At 54.2% G+C, this 22,236-nt stretch overlaps 1 protein-coding gene across 1 annotated transcript in view; it reads right to left on the bottom strand.

Annotated features, from left to right (window-relative positions):
* Positions 1–525: 525 nt before the first annotated feature.
* Espnl (espin like) overlaps positions 526–22,236 on the bottom strand; it is a 26,168-nt gene continuing 4,457 nt past the window's right edge. The window contains exons 4-9 of the mRNA XM_031368917.1: positions 20,247–20,429; positions 12,507–12,638; positions 6,212–6,329; positions 4,742–4,839; positions 3,719–3,913; positions 526–2,139 (exon numbers count right to left, since the gene is read on the bottom strand). Of these exons, the coding sequence (XP_031224777.1) occupies positions 526–2,139; positions 3,719–3,913; positions 4,742–4,839; positions 6,212–6,329; positions 12,507–12,638; positions 20,247–20,429 (2,340 nt within the window). The remainder of the gene's footprint in view (positions 2,140–3,718; positions 3,914–4,741; positions 4,840–6,211; positions 6,330–12,506; positions 12,639–20,246; positions 20,430–22,236) is intronic.

Raw genomic sequence — 22,236 nt, 5'->3', positions numbered from 1 at the left:
TTTGTGGTCTCCTCCACAGACATGCTCTTGACTGGGACATTGTTCACTCTAGACACAGCTCCCTCTGGTTTGGGAGATAGGAAGTTGCCAGAAAACAAACAAACAAACAAAAACAATACCAGAGGCAGGCCCAGGGCTGAGGCCCAAAGGGAGGTGTGGAGACGGTGGCAGTGTAGCTGAGACCAACTGAGCCATTGAAACTGAAGATCGAGACACCCAGGTGACTGCTAGAAACAAGACCGGCAAGGGGGCCCTGGGGCTACATCACCAGCTCCTTGGCTGCAGGATCCTCAGACCCATATGACCACTGAGGGCCTGAGGGCTGTACTCACAAATGAGAAGGATTTGACCCCAATCGCTGCTCAGAAGAGATGGACACCTTAAGAGACCACTGATCTCCACGAAGACAGATGAGTCAGCCATCACTGTGCCCACTTCACCTGACCCCCAGGGAGCGCAAAGAATGGAAAAAAAAAAAAAGGAACCCCAAACCTCCCCCAGAGTCCTATCCCACCAGGTGAACAGTCATTCTCCAAACTTAAACATCTCAGCTTCTTTCTCCTTCCAGAATGCGAAGCTGCGGTCGATGTAGCCACAGATGTCTCCGTTGTTGAAGCTGCCTCGTTGGGAGTCGGATCCCAGCCTCGGTGCCGCAGGTTCGGGGCTGCTCCCAGGAAGGGCAGCGTGGGGCAAGGAACCGAGTGGTGTCAGGCCCAGCTTGCGACCCGGCTCCACGTCCCAGGGGGGACTCTGGCTGGAGCCGAAGAAGCGGGCTTTGATGTCCTCAAAGCCGTCGGTCCAGGCGCGGCGACCCGCGGCCACCTCGTCGGTCACTGCCTTATGGAAGGCTCGCACGGCCTCCCAGCCGTGTGCGCCCAGATGCTCGAACACCTCGAAGCACAGCAGGTGGCGCATCTTGCGCTCCTCGGCCGGCAGGTCGCACTCCAGGAGCTGGAAGTAGCCAAGCATGAAGAGGTCCAGCGAGAGGCTGTTGTAGGGCACGGGGGCCCCGTCCACGTGCGGCAAGAACTGCTCGGGGGACAGGGGCCCGCGCGCCCTGCGGCTCAGCCTCCGCAGCTGCCGGGCGGGCACGTGCGCCATGATGGCTTTCCAGGTGCCCAGCAGGTGGGTGATGATGCCACGCTGCTGCCACAGGTGGCCAAGCCGGGGACCGTCGCTGGGCTGCGGAGAGGACGGCCGGGGGCTACCCCCGGCCTCGGGGCCCCTGGCTCGTGCACGCTGAGCCTCCAGGGTCCTGCAGGCGGCCGTCCTGAGCGCGGGCGTGTAGGCGGACTTCTTCCAGTGGCCGAGGAAGAGCATGACGATGCGCTCCTTGCGCAGGCTGGCCAGGTCCAGCCCCGGACCCGCGCCGGCCTCTGACGGGGCCTCCTCGCAGCTGATGCCCGAGTCGCTGGCCTCCTCCGTGTCGCCTGGCCGGGGCTCCCCACCCATCGGGTCGCCTCGGAGCTGTGGCGGCGCCGACCAGCAGCCTCTCAGACACTGGCCTGGCCGCGCCCCCAGCTCACAGGGCCCCGAGTTCGAGGCGCAGGGCAGATCCGGGGCGAACTCAAAGTTCCCCCGCAGCGTCCGAACTGACACTCCACACTCCTGGATCTCCCGCTGGGCCTCGCTCCGAGAGGGACCGGCAAGGGTCTCCTTGCCTGGGTCCTGCGGGACCTGAGCGGGTGGCTTCTCCTCGCCCTGTGCCAGCCCGTTCATGCCCTTCAGCAGCAGGGACATGCTGCGCACCAGGCGACCGATGTGGCTGCACCAGAAGGGCAGCGGCTGCCCTCTAGGCTCTGCCTTCCCCGGCTCCTCGGAGGCTTCGAGTTCAGGCCCCGGGACTGGAGCTTCCTCGTCTTCCATCCCAGGAGCTCGAGGCAGAAAGTGGCTGTTGACGGTGATGCTGACCAGCGGCTCGGGCAGGAGGGCCTGCAGCTGGGCTGCCAGCCGGCCCAGTTCGCTCTCATACTCCTGGCATCGGCGCCGGAGCTGCAGGTCGTTGATCTGCTTCTCCAGGTAGACAAGGTCATCCTCTGTAAGGAGCTCTCCGAAGGGACCCAGGATGGCCTGATGCGTCTGTGAATACCTCCAAGTGGCGTGTTCTGCAGGCGTGGGGCCTGAGTCCCGCCTCGGACTCTGGTCCTGGGCACAGGAAGGCTGGGTCAGCAGCCACCACAGCTCATACTCACTAGTGCTTCGCCTGGTTCCCTAAAGCCTAGACCTTGCACGCCAGCTGGCCCTCCCCTGGCTTTACAGCGTGAATCAGGCGGCTGGCCAGCCCAGTACAGAGTGGGAGCCTGGGAAAGATAGGGACTGCTTGCTCCCCATGGTCTTCCGACACTCCACTCACTGGTGCTGGCAGCCAACATACCTGGGGCCTCCACTTAACCCTGAGCAGCCCTGTTTGCCTCCTCAGCAGCCTGGGGATGGCCGTTATCACTGTTCTAGGAAGTGTCCTGTCTGCAAGGAGCCAACACAGAGGCCTCTGCTCTGTGCAAGTCGTCAGTCCAAACCCCTTAGGGACTCTTAGCCATATCCCAGAGCCTGTTGTCTCTAAGGAACCTTGAGCCCATCCTTGGACTCCAAGGGACTTTCTAGAGCACAGCTCCTCCCACCCCTCCCCCAGCCCCTCCACCATGTTGTGCTGTGCTGTGTAGACACATTTGTTGGAGGACAGGCTGCAGCAGGCAGGAGCCCTTAGCACCTGGAAAAGATGTGAACTGGTGGAACAGAATAATCCTACTTTGGCTTTAAGACCTTCGCCCCGGTAGCTGACAGTGCCATATGGGCAGTTCAGCTCTAAAGCTGGCCACAGTACAATCCACACTCCTTTAGGGCAAGATGCTAGTTCCACTTGCCTGGACGGCATCCAGACGCCCTGTGAATGACAGGGGGCAATCACAGCCACTTCTGTGTTCAGTCACCGATGCTTTCTAGACACCAGCTAACCCCTCAGCATGCCCCTCCCCCACTCAGCAGTACAGTCTCAGTTGACCAGCCCTGGTGCCTGCTCACCATACCTCAGGACCTTGGCACTTGCTTTCCCTTCTGCCTAGAGTGGAGAATACCCTAGACCCAAACTCCCATGGGTTCCTCCTCATGTCCTTCTAGCTCCAGTTCAAGGTCACCTGCCCAGAGAGGAGCCTCTCTTCAGCACCCCCTAGAGCCCTCCCACTTCACACTGCTTGCCCTTCACCTCGGATTCGCTCCCACCCTGCCCTCCCTGGGCTGAGCCCTCCCATTGGTATCTCCGCAACAGTCTAAGCACCCAGACAGTAGGATTGGCCCAATCTAGTAGATGACAGAAATCATGGGGGCTACCCCTCTGAAGCCATAAATGCCTTGCTTAGAGCTGATGTAGAAGAGGAAGCTGGGACCACACAGTAACCAAGAAGACGACATCTAGTTTGGGTTCCAGCTCTGGCCTGGAGCATCCCACTAGCACCTCCCACTCCTGTGTGGCATTTACTCAGGGGCCATATTCCCACCTCCTCACCTCTATCTCAACCACCTTCCACCTGCCTATCCCACACCACCCCTCCACCCCACTCTACTCTATCTCCCACTCTACCCCACCAATCCCCAACCCAACTCCCCATCTCCCTCTGGTGAGCCCCCACCCTCTGTCTGGAGCCTTGCCCTCCTCCTTAATTCTCTGCCCCTCCCTCTAGCCTGCTGGTCCTCCTCTGGCTCCTCCCCTTGCCCTCCTTGACACCTGATCATCTGGAGGATGGTCTGCACCCAGGCGCGCCTGCAGCTTCCGCACCATCACCTGCCGCTTCCACTCGGGGATGGGCCGGCCATGCTCATCCTGTGTGGGCACCAGCATGTCGAGGTCTCCTGAAGACAACCCATCCAGCTGCAGGGTGGCCAGGCCATCATGGGAGTCCCGGGCTTCCACCTCGTGCCCCTGTAGAGACAGACAGGTGACATGCCCTCCCTAAGAGGACCTAAGATTGAGCAAGGTGGGATTCCTAACCCCACCAGTCCCTAGCCTAATAAAGGTGAGGCCCTGAGCAGAGAGAGGGGTATGCTTACTCCGCCCCACCCCCAGGTGTGGTCTTACATGACCTGGATGAGGTTGCCTATGGCATGTCCTATAGAAACAGCTAAAGGCCGGGCGGTGGTGGCACACGCCTTTAATCCCAGCACTTGGGAGGCAGAGACAGGTGGATTTCTGAGTTCAAGGCCAGCCTGGTCTACAGAGTGAGTTCCAGGACAGCCAGGGCTACACAGAGAAACCCTGTCTCGAAAAACCAAAAAAAAAAAAAAAAAAAAAAAAAAAAAAAAAAAACAGCTAAAGAGGATAAAAACAGCCGTGCAGATGAAGCCGGCCCACCAGTTCTCTAGTGCAAGACTTATCAGAGCCTTGGTTGAACTGGGTGCTCTGAGAGGACCTGAGTCACTTGGTGATTCTCAGAGTGCTCTGGGACTTGAGGAGGTGAGGCTGGAAAAGTGGGGGTGGGCAGGCACAGCTTTCTACAGAGAAGCAGGCTCCAGAACCTTCCCACAGCTGTCTGGTTGTCCCTTGTGACAGCAGCTTTCAACCCTGAGCCCAGAGGTCAGGACTCGGAGATGACAGAGAAAGGCTCTGCATTTCCTGTGATAGGGCCTGGCTGCTGCTACCCTGAGACTGTCTTCTGAAGACCTGGGGTGGTCAGAGCTGTCTGGGCTGAGAGGACATGGGGTGCACTAGCCTTCAAGTGGAACGATTGGGGAATGGATGGAAGAAACTCACCTTAAGGGCATCTGGGGCAGTGACCATCAGAGGGGCTGTGCAGGCCATTGGTTCCCTTGGGACAGGCAGAGCAGGCCAGACTGGGCTGAGAGTTGCAGCTGCCGAAGACAGCTAGAGTCAGAGGGGCGTCAGCGGGCAAGGGTTACGGGAAAGCAGAGATGCCAAACCTGGAGCTCCTGGATGCAGGCCAGCCCTACCCTTCCAGGAACACTAGGTCAGGAGCCCAAGACCCCTCAGCTCTGCCCTCTGGGGTCAGAGGCAAAATGGTACAACTAGGATTCTCATAGAGGCCTCAAGAGGGCCTGCCCCAACTTGGCCACCAGGAAAGTTTATATGTCATTTGATTCTGCCTACCATAGCACCTCCCAACTTCTCTACAGCCTGGGCAGAGCCAAGAGCCCATAAGACCTGAAGGTTCAAGGTCCTAGCCCAGCCCTGTTAGAGCCCAAAGCCTGTCCTCTTACTATGCACTATAAACACACACACTAGTGCCATGATCCTGAGCTGTGTCACATCCTAGTCAGGCACATAGACCCATTCACAGACATGTTCACTCACAGCTAGACACACACACACACACACACACACACACACACACACACACACACACGTAGATTCACACAAGCACATGCATATACATAAGTAGATATACACAGACAAATGCATGCTCACACACCAGAAACACACACACAGGTAGACGCAGACATATATGCCCCCACACACAGAAAAACTCAGGTAGACAAAGACACATACATGCTCACACACACAGAAAAACAAACAGGTTGGCACATACATGCTCACACAGACACGCTAGACACTCATGTGCGGACATACAAGTACATACACAGACATACATGTACACTCACATAAAGACAGACCATCCCGACACAGACACACTAGACATTCATGTGCAGACACACAATACATATACAGTCATACATAGAGACATACATGCACATAAAGGCATACACTCAGACACAGACACATACAGACATGAAGATAACACAGACACACCTGCCCACACAGGCAGACACAAACTCCTACGTGTGAGCATGTCACTGTGACTTGTTCATTGGTCAAGATGAAACCTCGTTGTATGCGATGCCTGTTAATACTTTCATGCCATCCTCTGGCATTTTGATAAGGGTTGGTCACAATCCTCTAAGGGTGGAGATCCTCAGTTGGCAGGCCCTCTCCATCTTCTGATGCTCAAGGATGCTCACTGGCCTGCTGAGGTCTCTGGCCTGGGTCCCACTGAGGTCACTTCCTTTTATTTCGAGTTATTGTCTATCATGGTCTCCAAGATAGAAAAGGACAACCTTGGAGACTGCAAAAGGAAGCCTGGGAGGAGGGGAAGCGCTAACTGCTCAGTTGCCTGAGCCTCACGCTCCTCTGAGAAGTTCCTCCCAGTTGGCTTCTGCCGCCCTCCACACCTTGCCCAGACCGGTTCTTCTGTGGCCAAGCACTCACATGAAGGGCTCCTGAGTCCCAAGTCCTCTCCTCTTCTTTCTTCTTCCAGGGAGAGTTTTGCAGCCAGCAATGGAGGAGGTGGAAATGGCGGGGGTGGGGGTGTCATGAGGACGGGCACCTAGGGATGAGCAAATCTAGTTGGTGGAGATTCGGGTGAGTCTGGACTTGGGTCTGTCCCAGCTCTGCCGGGCAAGCCTGGAGGGCCTCCTGGAGCATGCGCATCTCAGAGGGCCTGGAGAAAAGTGCGCAAGAGGGAGCCCCAGGACCCTGTCCCTCTTGCGTCTCCCTGCCCACCCATGCTGGGTGGTTGGGTTTCCTAAATGTCTGTACCCTCCACCCATCTCAGAGCCCAGCTCAGGGTCAGCTAGCTCTAGCCTTACTCCAGGGCTAGATGCTGGCTTAGCTGTGCTCGCCTCTCTCTGCCCCACACAGGTGGGATCATGTACACATACACTCTCGAACACACACACACACACACACACACACACACACGTCTCCCTGCAGCTGAGCTTCACTCCTCCAGACACTCACCTGGCTCTCCACTTGACATGGGCCTGAGGGTAACTTGGGTAGGGGATTCGGTGAGATCCATTGGGGGGGGGGAGTGGCAGATCTCTGTAAGGATGTCACCAAGTAAGGACGTCAGTGCCTGAGCACAGGTCACACAGGGCCCAGGGAGCCTGAGCACGACCCCTAAGTTGTGCCCAAGGCTGAGCAGCTGTCTCAGAGAGCCCAGCCTTGCAATCTTCCCCAAACTGCTGCACCACTGGTTGGCTTGACAAGCCTCCAAGAGGACAGATATGCTGGTTGGGCAGAGAAGCAAGGTCGGATACTTGAAATTCTTCTAAGCCCATAAGGCTGAGTGGCTGGAACCGTATACCTCAGGCAGAGGTGCAAGTCATGACCTATATTCAGTCCAAGCCCCACCAAAACAGGATCATCAAAGACCAGAGAGGCAGCCCCTCCATGTTTAGGTTGGGTAGCCAACCATTCTCTGCTGCCTCTACTGGACCACTGGATGAGCCATTGACCTCAACAGGCTGCCCGGAGTAGCCCTGAGCAGTCTCTGCTGTGAGACCTGACCCAGGGAAGCAGAGGATCTTTGTTCCTTCTAGTTCTGCCAAGGAAGAAGAGATGCGAGGCCGTTAGCTTACCTCCCCCATATCCCCCCAAGTCCTCTACGCTACGCCTTTTGCTCAAGAGCTGATGTGAAGGGCTTCTTGATCCTGTCTAGGATGGGGCACCAGAGTTTGGGGCACGCATTACATCGATGCCCTCTGGTATGCAGATGCCAGATCTTGGCTGCAGTTGACAGGATATACATAGCATCCCTCTGAATATCCACCCCACAGCCATGCCTAAGCCCAACACCTCCCTCCAGGGGGCAGAGGAAGCCAACATAACAGTCAGGCCCTTAAGATGGTGCTCATGAGATTCCCTCCCTGAGCAGGAAAGAGGCTCTGGCTTGAGACCGCCCTAACTCAGAACATGTGGCCCCACAGCCAGGATCTGTGTCAGGAATCTGATGTGGCTCGGATTATTACTCTGTTGTATCTGCTTTCAAATTTTTCCCACATCAGCCGGGCAGTGGTGGTGCATGCCTTTAATCCCAGCACTTGGGAGGCAGAGGCAGGTGGATTTTTGAGTTCGAGGCCAGCCTGGTCTACAGAGTGAGTTCCAGCACAGCCAGGGCTATACAGAGAAACCCTGTCTCGAAAAACCAAAAACCAACCAACCAAACAAACAAACAAAAAAAAAATTTCCCACATCAGCAGAGATGGCCTTCAGCTCGCACCCCACAGAGCAGCAGCCTGCACTACCCAGGCCAATCTTTGACATCTTTGGGGCCCTCCTCACTCGTGGCCAAGATGGATCTGTCCTGCCCTTCAGTCCCTTCCCACCCAACACCCTCAGCTCACCAGGTCACAGGGAAAAGATAGCAACACGTACTCCACACACACACCCTTGTGCACCTCATTTATCCTGGGAATCTGCAGAACCCAAGAGCTCACACATGGGACTGCGGGGCTGGAACATCTCCTGCTTTGGCACGGGAAGCTCTCAGAAGTAAGGGCTGGGCAGCCGAGCACAGGGAGCTGTGCTTGTCCCTGTCCCAGCTCTCGGGGGCTGAGGAAGCTGTACCCCAGGAGTGGGAGGTATCGCATTAATATTTGAAGGTCCAGGTGTCAGGTGGCCATCAGGCTGGGGCCGGGTATGGGATCTCTTACCAGTGAGCCTTAGGCTCCATAGTAGAGGGCTAGGGGTGGACCTCTGGAATGGGGAGGACCTAAGATTACCCAGAGGAGCCCAACTTGCAGTGCCTCTCTCAGCACACAGTGGGGAACCAGAGGCTTTCCAAGGGCTCACCACTGCAACACATGGTTGTGGGGGAGGGGCAGCAGAAGCTCTCGGGGTGGTGGGGGCAGCTCCCAGGCCTGACAATGCTGAATTTGACCCTTAAGGGCTGTCACAGGGGTGATACCATAGGACAGGAATAATCTGAATGCTGCTCGCTCTGATGTGGAGCTGCCCCAGGTTCAGGGCTCCTTGGCAGAAACACAAGCCCACAGAGAACATGGCAGCCATCTGGGTCATCAGCTTAGCAACTGGGGTGGGACCCTCACCTGGGGAGCCTCAGCTCCCCTCCCTGCCATTTAATCTATTGGCAATAGAATGGGCAAGAAGTGCCCTTGCCCACCTCACCCAGGAAAGATGGAGGGGCTTAGGGGGTCGCTGGCAGCAGCTTCCTCACGCTGGCAGGATGGAAGAGGTGGAATGGTAGCCTGGCAAGGAATAGACTCCAGCCACAGAGCAGCCCAACAACAGCTAGAGGACTTCAGGACCCCATGCTACCCAGGCCCTGAAGCCCTCTTCACCACTGAACAAGAAAGAGAAGCCAGTGTGAACCCCATGTCATGGCTACATGTGGGTTGTTGAAAGTGAAGCATTGTGGGAAACATCTAAATGGATCTATACAAGAAACCACTGGTGCTGACCCCTCTGACCATGGATAGGAGGGAACTCCTATCCATGTGACTGTGGTGGCCCTCAGGAAGTAGGAGCCTCCTTGCCTCTCAATCTTAGCCATGAACCCTGAGGGAACCCTTGCTATAGGAGGAGCTGAGGTGCCAGACTCCAACCTTTGGTCCTAATGGCTGAGCATATCCAGCCTGGGACAGCTGTTTGGAAGGTGGCAGTCCCTCTGGCTCCATTGCCCGTCATCTCTCTCCTTGTTTTTGGTGAGATTGGAGCATTGCTGAGCCTGCCATGCATTAATCATGGAGGGCAGCTGTGGCGAGCTGGGTTACAAGCCTGTAATGCCACCCGGGCTGAGAAAATCATGACCTCAGACAGAGCTGGACACCGTTCACCACAGCTGAGATTCCATTACTGTGGGCAGTCACCTCCACTCTGCCCTGAGACAAGGCTCTGCCCAAGGAAGTCCCCAGCCCTCTCTAGCTCCAGTTTCCCCACATCTATGAAGGGGCTCTAGGTCCCTCTGCAGTGAGAAGAGGGGGACTAAGCTAAGGCCATCGCAACAGAGCAGGAGAGGAACATTGCTTCTGCCCCCAAACGAGGTCTTCAGACCCACTTTGTGGACGAGGAAGTCGAGGCTGGTGCCACGGGCCCAAGAGGATCCAGCATCACACTGGTGGGAGTGAATGCAAGGTAGGCAAGCAGGGTAACCTAGCAACCAGAGGTGAGGACTACATTCCCAGGGATTGGACGCCTGCACAGATAACATCCAGCCCCACTATGAACAGCTAACATCCATGCAGCAGCCTTCAGATTCCCACTGACACCAGGGAGTCAAGCTATCAACTCACCGAGAGATGGGTGTGCAGCAGGCTACTGCCTCAGCAGCCTCTGGCTTCTGTCCTACCTAGGAAAGGAGGCCCAGCCTCTTACTGTGCAGAGGGATGCTAAGGTCCGGGGAGAAGCATGGCTTGAATTTCCCCAAGACTCCATGTAGGCCCCACACTCAGCAGAGGGTATGCCAAGGTCCCATAGACTTCTGATGTAAAATGCTCACTGAAGGTGACCCATCAGGTGATAGCTCGGGATACTGACAGCCTAGCGCTCAAGCTGCCTCTCCAGGGCCCACAAGTCCCCTGGGAGCAGCTCAGGACAGTGGTGTCCGCGGGGAATAATGGGTTTCACCATCTCCTCAGGCTCACAGGAGAGCGCTAGTGCGGACGACCTCTGCATATTGCATTTCCATCAATATTACATCAGGTGCTCTCCCCCTGCCACCGGCCTGCAGCTGACAGCCTGCCCTCTCTCACGGGGTAGGAGGCCCAGAGGACAACTCGAGCAGTGGTGGGGTCAGGCACCCCCTAGCTGTCACCAGGCACCATCCAGATGACTCTACGGCCACCAAGCCCTATCGCTAAATGTGAATGAAGTTCTGAATGATTCCTGGGATATATACCACTGAGCCCACACAAGGCCCAGGGTCAGGCTTGCAGGTGGGTGCATGCCCATATATGAGCAAGGAAGGAAGATATTGGCGTATAGGAAGTGGATGGGCCGTGTTAGGCTACACGAGAGTCTTCCATGCAGACTTGGGAGTGCCAGGCACCACAGTCCCCAGGCACGATGTTGAGGTGCTGTCTTGGATCCTATGTAACTTCAAAGACACAGCTAGGACCAGATAGATCCCAAGAAGGCAAGATGGGCTGGCTGCCCTCACCCTGGGGAAAAGGGAGTTATGCAGACACCCTCTCCCTGAAGTGGGGTAAGGTACAGGGGTGTGCCGGCTGGCTGACCAGGCTGTGGGGATGGAAAGCCAAGAGCTTGTTTGCACAGAGAGCTCTGGCCTTGGAATTTACATCATGCGTGGGGTAGGGTTTAGTCAGCGACTTTTGGAAGCTAGGTGGGACCTAGTCAGAGGGAGTAGGTGTTCACACAATGGACATAGGAGAGCAGCCACCCTTCCACCTCCCAATCTCGACAGCAACCCAGGACAGGGCAGATCTCAGTAAGGACAGGAGCCTGGCATCTCAGTGGGTGGGGTGTTCCTAGGCCCAGAATGTGCAACTCTGCTCACTTTCCAGAAACCAGCCCTGTCACCTCTTGCCTCAGTCTCCACCAGGGCAGGGACCTGGCATTGACAGCCAGTCTGGCCCATTTCCAAAACAGTTGAATCCTAGGTTCTGAGACTCTACCCCAGGAGGAGCCCCACATGAGTCCTTGTGGCCCACATAAATTACACTAGGCTGTGTCAGGCTCGCTGTGTGTTTCAAACAGTAAAATGTGGTTATGACCGTGTGAGGTACCTAGCTATCGCCAGCCAAAGGGCCAACGAGAGCTCTGCTTCTGTTGATTCCTGACATTCTGAGGGGACATCCCTGTGGGAGGAGAAACACAGAATGCCCCTAGTGAGTGCCAGTGCCCTCACCTGAACATGGTGGGTCACCGTCCTGAAGGGGTGATACCATTGATGAAATTCACCATGGTCACTGTCTTGGGATGGATAGGGAGAGAGGGATTGAGGTGAGGGGGTACACTAAGAGAATTTGGTCCAAGTCACTGAACTTCATCCACAAAGAATACCTTCCAACCTGCCCTGCTCCCCTATCTTCTCTCTCTGGCTGCCTGCTCACTTCTCTGTGAATTCCCTTATCTGTTCAATTGGGCAAATCCCTGTGGGGTTCTGTTTTGTATTGGAAACAGGGACCACTTAGGATACTCGAGGATCCTGGCTCTGAGAGTCACACATGGAGTAAAATGATCTTGCTGCCACTGGAGAGTGACAGGCTGCTTGAGGGTTACCTCAGACAGCGTGAGGTCTTGCTTCCAACCCTGAGCATGCTTAGCCTGAAATAGCATCCCCAATATATAGACACCGTTTCTTTATTTTCTTCTCTCTTTTTTTTTTTTTTCAAGACAGGGTTTCTCTGTGTAGCCCTGGCTGTCCTGGAACTCACTCTGTAGACCAGGCTGGCCTCAAATTCAGAAATCTACTTGCCTCTGCCTCCCGAGTGCTGGGATTAAAGGCGTGCACCACTACCGCCCTATAGACACCATTTCTATGACCCATACAACAGGTGTGATTTGTCCAGTCCTGGCTCAGCCCCTGGCACAGCCTGTCCCTGTCCCAGGAACTTCCATCACAGCTCTTGCCCTGGCGTCTGCTTCCTCTGGCTAACTGAATGCCTAGGTCCTAGGTCCTCCCAGGCCTTTGCTCCTGGCAAATGTTAGAGGCGAGAGAGGTGTGGTAAAAGAATGTTACAACCAGCTGCAGGCCCACCTACGCAGTCCCCCAGGATAAACAGGGCCCCTCAGGTTTTACCGGCCGAGACATTTCCCGAAGGAACTGAGCACAATCCTGGTGTCCATGATACTCTGCCAGGTCTATCGCTGTATACCCATCTTCATCCCGCAGGAAGGGGTCTACGTGGTGGGAGAGCAGGGTCTGGCAGCACTGTAGAAAAAGGAATATTCAATGACACACATGGCTCACTGGGTGTCCATGGGGACATTCGGGCCACTTCCCTGGCTACAGGCTTCGTCACTCAGCAGCCTGCCTTGGAAGGACCCACTCAGTCCCTCATAGACCTCTTTCATGCAAATGAGACATCTTTGTCAGGTGAGTGGGCCAGCTCCTCCAGAGCTCACACCTTAAGCAAATCTGAGCTGAGGCATAGGCACGAGGCAACCAAGCTGGGAAAGCTGTGGAGACTCCTGGGGTCGCAGGAGAGGCTATGGTGACCTAGAGGGGAGGTCACAGGTCTGCAGAGCAGATGAGACATAGAAGAAAGGGACAAAGCATCATGTATGGCCCTAGGTAGTGCTGGACAGAGAAGGCACAGCCTGGACTGGAGGGCAGCCAGGGCAGGGGGCTGAGGGGAAGAGGACTCTGGCAGTATGAAGGACTCCTGGATCCTGGGACCAGAGAGCGGAGGCGGCTGTCGAGGGATGACCAAGGTGCAAGCTTGGACATCTGAGGAGGTTGTAGCAGGAGAAAAGAGGTGAGCAAATGGGTCTACTACAGGGAAAGGAGGGCAAGTGGGGCCATGGAAGGATGATGATACACACTATATGCCTTCTGAGAGGATAAAGAAGGGAGAGCTCACTATGTTAAAGACCAGGAGATGAGGGAGGTTGGAAGAGGGCCTCACCTCACACTCAGTTCCACCCTATCCTACAAAGGAGATGACAAGCGGGGCTATTCCCCCAGTAACCTAAAGAACTAGGGACCAAGGAGACCAAGAACTGAATAAAGAGCTCTAACTTCTGTTGTAGGCTAAGGTCACCTATGAGCCAGCTGACTGCCTCATGCTTTAAGGTGGCCCAGGAGCCTCTAGCCTGGAATGAAGATTGAAACGGACCCAGGCTTATAGCTCTCCCACTCGCCTGCTACAGGAGATGAGAAACCACTCCAGTTACAACTATAGACCATTCTCCAATTATACCGTCCAGCATGTAGCCAATAGAAACGAAGGATGCGTGGGAGCAGGAGAACTGGTTGTCCCCTATGGATGGGTCCAGAAAAACCACGTGGTCCTGACTTTCAAAGAAATAAAACCCAAGTGTGAAAATTTAGACATGGTGTCCTAGACAATAAAAGTGATAAGGGGCTTGGGCTGTGGCTCAGTTGGCAGAATGCTTGCCTAGTATGCAGAAAGCCCCAGGTTCGATTCCTTGCCCCTTAAACAGGTGATGACAGTGCACACGTGCAACACCTGCAATGTCAGAACACCGAGGTAGAGGCAGGACAATCAGAAGTCCAAGGTCATCCTCAGCCACATAGTGAGCTCAAGGCCAGCCCAGGATACATTTAAAAATTTAAAAATAAGCAAAACTAAAAAAATCAAGCTAACAAATAACTGATTCATAGATTGGAAATGACTGATGGGGCATAAAGACATGAATACTAAGACCAGAGACTGAACTATGGTCAGAGAACATTGGTCAGAACTGATCGGTGGGAAACGAATTATACCGAATGAGGTCCCTGAGACCCAGAAAGACAAATGCCACATGTTCTCTCTCCTTCGTGGATCCAGCTTCAGATCTTGTGTGTATTTAACTTGAAGTATAACTAGAAGCCAGGAGGCTAGAAGGGACCTGAAGGGCCCACATTAAGGAAAGGAGGGTGTGTTAGACAAAAATCAAGCAGAGTACAGTGGGAGGTGAAATTGGAACAGTGGGAGGTGAAACACTTTAAGTGGAAGGAGTGTGGGAATAAGGAGGAAATGATCGGGAAGACTAACCCTGAGAGATTGTGTGTGGAAAGCCATGCGGAAGCCACCTCACAGCCCAGCTGAAAAAGTAATCGCAGAATACATGTGATATGCAAGAAAAGGAGGGATTCTTGGAATTAAAGGAGTGAGGGTAGGGGTGGGAGGATGAGAAGAGCTGGGGGTAGGAGGAGGGGTAGGAGAGGTGGAGGCAGGAGGGAGGGCGTAGAAGAGGTTTGTTAACCAAAGCTAAGGATGCATGAAATTGCCCCATGAAAACATACTAGCTAGTACACTACATTCAAAACACAACTTTAAACAATGTAACTGAGACTTGCAAGAGACCCAGAAGGAAACAGAAAACCTAGCAGACATGCACTATCAGAACAGGCATCCTTCAGGGGCCTGCCTTAGTCTCTACTCTGTGGCATCATTGAGATACAGTGAGGTTTGAGGAGGTTGGGCCTACTAGCAGGATGCTGGGCCAGTGGCGTGTACTCTAGAGGGATACTGGGACCCTAAACCCTGTTCATTCTCTTTCTCAGAGGTGAGGTACACAGAGCTGAGCTCCATCCTGTGTGTGTCCCATTGTGATGTTCTGTGTGGCCACAGGCCCACAGCACCAAGAAAGAATGACTGTGGACAAAAACTGAAACTGTGAGCCAGAACAAACTTTCCCTCCTAGTAAGATGTGCAGTCTCTGTGATTCACCTCGAACGCTGGATAGTAAAGTCAAACACACACGTATAATATGAATCCCAGAAGAAGAGGAGAGACAGCGTGGAGCAGAGATGATGCCTGAGGTCTTTATGATGTTCAGATGGCAGATGCCAGGGCACAAATTCAGGAGTTCCAGCAAATCCCTGTCTCCTCACAATAGACAGACTGCAGAAAGTACAAGCAAAAGGGAGAGGATGGTTTCAGAACACAGGCCCCTGGCCTTCTAGTGGACAAGGGCTAGGAAGCAGCAGATGATCGTTTTAAACTACATACAAAAAAAAAAAAGGCTGGAAATTACCAAGTTTTTTTTCTTCTCTCAGACAGGGTCTCCTAAATTAGCCCTGGCTGACTTCCACTTTGTTATATAACTGAGTCTGAACCCCTGATCCTCCTACCTCCACCTCCCAAATGCTAGGGTGGCAGGGGTGCATCTCACCACACCATAGCTGGCTCCCAGCTACCAGTTTATTTCTGGCAAAGGCACCCCTCACTACCGAAGAGGACGTAAAGACGTCTGGAAGCAAACACACATAACAATCCAATGGTTCCCAGCCACAAAGCCACCCTGAAGGAGTCCCCAGAAACACCAAGCCTCAGGACAGCAGTTCCACATGGGAGCTTGATCTGAAGGGGTGGAAAGAAGATGGGGACTTGCAGGTTCTTTATATTTAAAAAGAGAAACCCAGAAGGTTTTGTAAGGCGGAAGAAGCAGAACGGTTGAAGATGGCCCTCCCCAAGTCCCCCAAGACCTTCTCGCTTTCACCCTCCCAGCTTCTCACGCTTCTGTCTGATGCCATAGTGTCCCCAGCTGGAGGCCCAAATCTGAGCTGGGAGCGGGGAGCCCTCAGTCCTTCCCACGATCCCACGTGTGCCAGGCTCCAGTCCTGTCTCCTAGGCACTGTGGGAGCCTCGGCTGCTTTGGGTTTGCAGAAGGGGAATGAGGAAGCTATGAATTCCTCATTCATAGGAAGGTCATGATGAAGACTGCATAGCCCCCATCTACCTGCTCCCTGTGGACAAGCAGGGGCTCTGGGTCGCTGAGGGCAACGGTCCTGAATCCTCAGCCTCAGGGCACCCTGAGCCTTCTGTTCCCAGCTCTTCCTCATACCTCATTCACTCTTCTAACACAACACCATGTGTGATAGCATCGAGCCGTACACGTTGCTTCTAAATAATTAAAATCCCACACTGGAAACCAGGAGGGCCAGATGGCTGAGTCAGACTCGGCTGAGAAAGGCAGAGAAGGGGATGGAGCCCCAGGTCTCCTATGGGGCTTTATGTGGAGCTCCTTGCTCTGCCCATGCCTCTGACCTCCAGCTCTGATGTCCTGCACAGGACTCCTGTCCACAAGAAGGGAGTGGTCAGAGATGACCAGTGAGCGACCATCGTCCCACATCTCTGCCCAGCTGTGAAGGCCCTCAGCATTTCCTATCTGTGCACACAGGGTCACTGGGAAGTGTGGACTCCTCATTAATTAATAAGTTAAACAGAAATCTTTGCCGGACAGTGGTGGCGCATGCCTTTAGTCCCGGCACTTGGGAGACAGAGGCAGGTGGATTTCTGAGTTCGAGGCCAGCCTGATCTACAGAGCGAGTTCCAGGACAGCCAGGGCTACACAGAGAAACCCTGCCTCAAAAAACCAAAAAAAAAAAAAAAAAAAAAAAAAAAAAAAAAAAAAAAAAAAAAAAAAAAGAAAGAAAGAAATCTTTGCCGCATGTTCACTCCATAGTTGTGTCAAGATTACCTAGAAGGGGTTTTGTTGTTCTTTGGGTGTTTGTTTGTTGTTTTTTTCTTTTGAGTCAGGTTATCACTCTGATGATGGCCTCAAACTTGCCATTCTCTCATTTCTAGGATTTCTCAGGTGCTAGAATTACAGGTAGGTACCGCCCTGCCCAGTTGACAGGCCAACAGCTTGATTTACCTGTATGCAGAGTCATTGCAAGTTTAACAGTCAGGAAATCAGGCTATTGTAGCGGGTGATGTGGCTCAGTTGGTAGGGTCCTTGTCTACCATATGGGAAGCTCTGAGTTCCATCACCAGTACCTCCTACACCAGGTGTGCTGATGCACACCTGGGGTCTCAGCAGGAGACAGAAGCAGGAGGCTTGGGGTCCAAGGTCACTCTCTGCTACGTGGCGAGTTTTAGGCTACACAAGGCTCTTAAAAACAATGCCAGGACAGTTTCTCAGCCTTTAGCTGAGAACAAGGGTAGTGTCAAAACCAAGAGGCAAAATAAAATAAAATAAAATGTGTCAGACGAACGGAGCTCCAACATCAGGCCCAGCAATTACTGTCACTGGTCTCAGTTTTAGAGCTGAGATGAAACAAAATGTGTGTCCCCTCAATGTATTGGGGGAGGGGGTGTGCATTCCTAGAAAGGGAACCTTTCTTTTTTTTTTTTTTTTTTTTTTTTTTTTTTTTTTTTTTTTGAGACAGGGTTTCTCTGTATAGCCCTGGCTGTCCTGGAACTCATTCTGTAGACCAGGCTGGCCTCGAACTCAGAAATCCACCTGCCTCTGCCTCCCAAGTGCTGGGATTAAAGGTGTGCACCACCACCACCCGGCAAGGGAACCTTTCTTAACCTTCTTGGGTCAGCCAAACAAGCTCGAGGTCTAACTGAGGCAGTGAGGCATAGTGAGGCCTTTGCTTAGACAGTGATCACAGACTGGGTTTTCATGCCTGCGTGTTGAGCCCTGAGTCCAGAAGAGATTCACCCCTGCAAATGCGTTCTTCACTGAGCAGGGATGTTCTGGCAGTGCTAACCTTCCCGTCCCAACGTGAGCGCCCCAATCACCATAATCACCTGAGCCAGCCCTGAGTCCAGGACCCTAGAGAGGGATCACCCCCACAGAACCCACGGGCACTGATAGACATGTCATGCTCCGCGTCTGGTGAGAGACTGACTGTGAACGAGGGAGGGTTAGGCATGCAGCACAGGCACAAGACCTAGCAGATGGCTGAACCTTCCCAGGGTAGGGCATTAATGGGCACTCCTGGGCTTTCTCTCTGGAATTAGTTGGGTAGAGAGCTAACAACAGTCAGTTATAGCCAGCCACACATCTGGCCGGAGGCAGCCTCACATCTGTCCTCTCTTCCTCATTGCCTGTCCTACAGCAGGGCCCCCCTCCTTCAAACAGCCTCAAAGTCACCTGTCCTCATGTCCTCCAGCAACATCCAATGGCTTACCTACACCACATTATGGCCTCCTGCCCATGAGTTCTCTCTCCTAAAAGCCTTGCTTCACCCTACCCTCTTTCCAGCCCCACCCAGCCTCGCCTAGCCCGCTCCTTCCTCCCTCTGTGTGCCTCCTCCTGTCTTTGTGGCTCTTTATATACTGGCTTACTGATACAGCTCACACACGATCCTCCCATCTAACACATGTGAGTCCCCCTACCCCCACCCCAGAAGTCTACAATAGTCTTCCTCAGGCCTCACCCAGGACCAGGTAAAACCAGAATTGGGCATGGAGAGAGCTGCTAGCACATTTTGAAGTTCCCTTGAGGTTAACCTAAGTTGGAGAACCACGCACGGTTCAGGCCGGCGCTGCAGGCTGCACGGGCGCCCCCGTGTCTTACGAAGCCTGACTTTGACCGATAGCACCTGTCGTGGGACAGAGAAGGTTTGAAAATGGAAACAGGAAGTACTCATTTGAACAGCCATGAAAACGGGGATCAAGCAGTGGTTAGAAGAAAGGCTGGAGCAGATGCACTAGACTTATTTCTATGTATATGAGTGGTTTGCTGGCATGTGTATATGCATAAGTGTGCCTGGTGCCACCCCAGCCCTTGGTCTGCTCTCGTATGCCAGGGGACAAGAAGGCAGGAGCCCAGCTGTGAGCTACTGAGGACAAGCACTCTTGAGAGTCCTGGATTCTGTAAGATTTAAAGGAGGGTACACTCCTCTGAGGACTCCTTCTCATAGCACTGGCCACTCTTTATTGGCTTCATGGGCTTCCGCACAGTCTTATATGGGAAAATATCTGGCTGCTTAGGAAAAACCTTAAACTCTATCTCCCTGCATATCTCTCACTAAAAAAGGAGCTGGGGTGTGCTTGGGGCCTGATGACCAGGGGGCAGAGCTCAGAAGGGTTACCTGGCCTGGGCCCCAGCAGACTCCCACTGGTGGGATGTCTTCCAGCTCATTGGCACCTGTCATTCCACCCAGGAGACAGGACAGAGAGGGTTCCCAGGGACTCTAGCAGGCTCCTTCGTCCTCTGGGCTAACCTGGGGACAGAGCTGGAGTGAGCTGTGCAGGGCCTGTGAGAGAGTGGGCCAGGTGAGAGGCAGCCTCTGCCTGGAAGGCAGGGGAGGTTGAGAAGGAGGGCCATGGGTAGCTGCCATGGACTGATCAGGGTCGCCTTTAGTGACCCTGTGGTGGCACTGTGTGGAGTTCTCTGGCACTGCTGAGGTGTCTCTGACTATTTGGGGATCCTGCTGGGGACAGCTGCCCAAACTCTGACCCATGCCGGGACACTTGCGTTGTCTCCAGTGACAATCCCCATAGATGAGTCGAGAGTCCGCCTGGAGACTTGCAAGGCAACCTTGGCAAAAATCGGAAACTCAGGAGGAATCCAGGAAGTGGGTAGGAGGGGTAGGGGTGGAGCTCAGGTTTCTCAGGGCAGGAAGGGTAGGGGAGAAAGAACCTGAGTGGGACCAGACCCAGACAGGACACCAGCAGTCTTGGCCCTCAGAGCTTAACACTTTCTCATCTGTGACATTTTCAGGGGATTCATTCCTAGAACCTGGGCCACCTGGGCCAGGTCAGCCCATATAGCCTTCAAGCACATATCACCAAGCTAGCCTGGAGCAGGAGACAGGGGTTTTTCTGGGCCAACAGCTCCCCCCATAGTTCATGACCTAGAGAAGTGCTCTGCCTGCTCCACCCACTTTCGCTCTCTATAGAAGGGTAGTACTGAGGCGGCAGAGGCAGGCGGATTTCTGAGTTCGAGGCCAGCCTGGTCTACAGAGTAAGTTCCAGGACAGCCAGAGCTATACAGAGAAACCCTGTCTCAAAAAAAAAAAAAAAAAGGATAGCACTGGCATCCCTTTCAAAGGTCATCTGGGAGGACTCAATAGCACACGGACAAAGTGCCAGCTTGGAGCCCCGGCCCCTCCCCTACTGCAGTATACCTCCATGTGTCCATTCTCGGCTGCATCATGCAGGGGAGTCCCTCCCCAGGAGTCTCTCATGATAGGGGCACCCATGAGCAGGAGCCGGTCCAGAATAGGTGTGTGGCCCCCCCGGGCTGCAAAGTGCAGGGCAGTGGCTCCTTCGTTATCCCTTGCTGTCAAGCCGATGTCTGTGAACGTGACCTGGAGAGAGAACCGACGAAGGCAGGCTGTTAGCTAAGGGTGGACCTGGGGTAGCTTCTCTCAGGGAAGAGAGACTGGGACGCTCAGAGCAGAAACGGGACTTCCCAAATGTGATCCTCAGTGGGCAGTGGGGATATCCCCAAGAAGCCTTGGGACAGAGCTGGCTCATCCCACATGTCCTGTGACCCCGGTGGTGGCATCCCTGGCCAGGGCAGGTTTTGTGAGGATGGGACTTAAACACTAAGACAAATGTAAGAGAGGAACACCACATGGAGACTCAGCAATAGGAGAGATGGGGAGGATTCTGGCACAGAATCCTTGGGGGTCTCAGCTCCTTGGTGGGTGCTGCCAGAGGCCTGGGTGCTACGGCACCTTCCCCCTTAGCTCTGGTCCAGAGCTGCTCACATAGCTTGGGGTCTGTCCTGTTGGTCAACACTAGAGTGCTTTGAGGCCTGCCTTCATCTCTGGTCTCATCTGCCTGTAAGGGTGCTGCCTGGGATCTGCTCGACAGCACCCAGCTTGGTGTCCTCTCAGGTTGTCCAGCCAGAAGCCATGCCCACTCTCCCATGGGCTTACCTCATGAAATGTGGACATCTGCGATTGCCTTTGGCTCTATTCTGTGGGGTCTGCTGGATGACTGGTGACCCAATCGACAGGCAGGGGAACTTTGGACATTTCTCCATCCAGAATGGCCTTTTTGGCCCTGTGGCCACTTCTTCCTCAGAACAGTGTGTGCCCACCTTGACACAATCCAAGGGTCTCTGTGCCCTGTCAGTGGCCACCACCACCGTTCCACTGGCTCATACATTCAGGTGGCAGGACAGCCATCCTAACCCCAGACCTGGGACACAGCACAGGTGAGAGTCCTGGCCTAGAGTGACTCAGTTAGGTTTGTGAAGGTGTTGGGGAACTGGGCAGGCCGGAGCCAAGACTTTCTCCAGAGGGAACTGGAGCAGCAACACACAGTTGACATCAATGGCTGGGCAGGTGTTGCAAGGAAAGCTGAAGACAAATGACACAGTCTCTGGGACATCTTGGAGGACATCCCCAAGTGTAAGGGAGCACTGCTCCTTTTGTGTCTCCTCATGCCAGGCACAGGGAATCCAGCAGACGGACCTGGCCTGACCTCCTGATGGTGGATGGAAACAACTGTGGTGCCAGCCAGATATATTGTTGGTCAGGTGCTAGTTCCAGGGATACCTAGGGACCTCAGGCAGGAGCAAGGCCCTGAGAGGAGGCTGAAGAGAGCCCTGAAGAGGGGCAGGAAGGGAGAGCCCTCTCTACAGTCAGAATGGCTTTCTATCATGCAGGAAGATTTTGGCTTTGGGTCCTCCATGGCTCCTTGGGATCCTTCTGATAGAGTCCCTGTCCACCTAGGGCCTTCTCTGTCTTAACCGCTCTATCCCAGGGCCAGAGGCCAGGCTTTCCTACCTGTGAGTGTGATGCATCCTCTTTTGGGAAATTGTCTTAGTCCTGCCTCAACCACAATACACATCATGCTACTTCCTACCCACCATAGCTCCTCCTCTTCCTCCTTCCCCTCTTCTTCCTCCTCTTCTTCTTCCCTTCTTCTTCCCCTTCTTCTCTTCCTCCTCCTTCACTGCCTCCTCCCCCTCTCCCCTTTCTCCTCCTCTTCTTCCCCCTCTCCTTCCTCCTCCTCTTCTTCCCCCTCTCCTTCCTCCTCCCCTTCTTCCTCCTCCCCTTCTTCCCCCTAGTCCTCTCCTCCTCCCCCCTTCCTCTCTTCCTCCACTCCCTCCTCCCCCTCTTCCCTTCCTCCTCCTCTTCCCCCTTCCCTTCCTGCTCCCCT

Source organism: Mastomys coucha, unplaced genomic scaffold (assembly GCF_008632895.1).
Source record: "Mastomys coucha isolate ucsf_1 unplaced genomic scaffold, UCSF_Mcou_1 pScaffold14, whole genome shotgun sequence".
NCBI lineage: Eukaryota > Metazoa > Chordata > Mammalia > Rodentia > Muridae > Mastomys > Mastomys coucha.
Note: the sequence above shows the minus strand (reverse complement) of the source record. Positions and strands in the feature narration are given on the sequence as shown.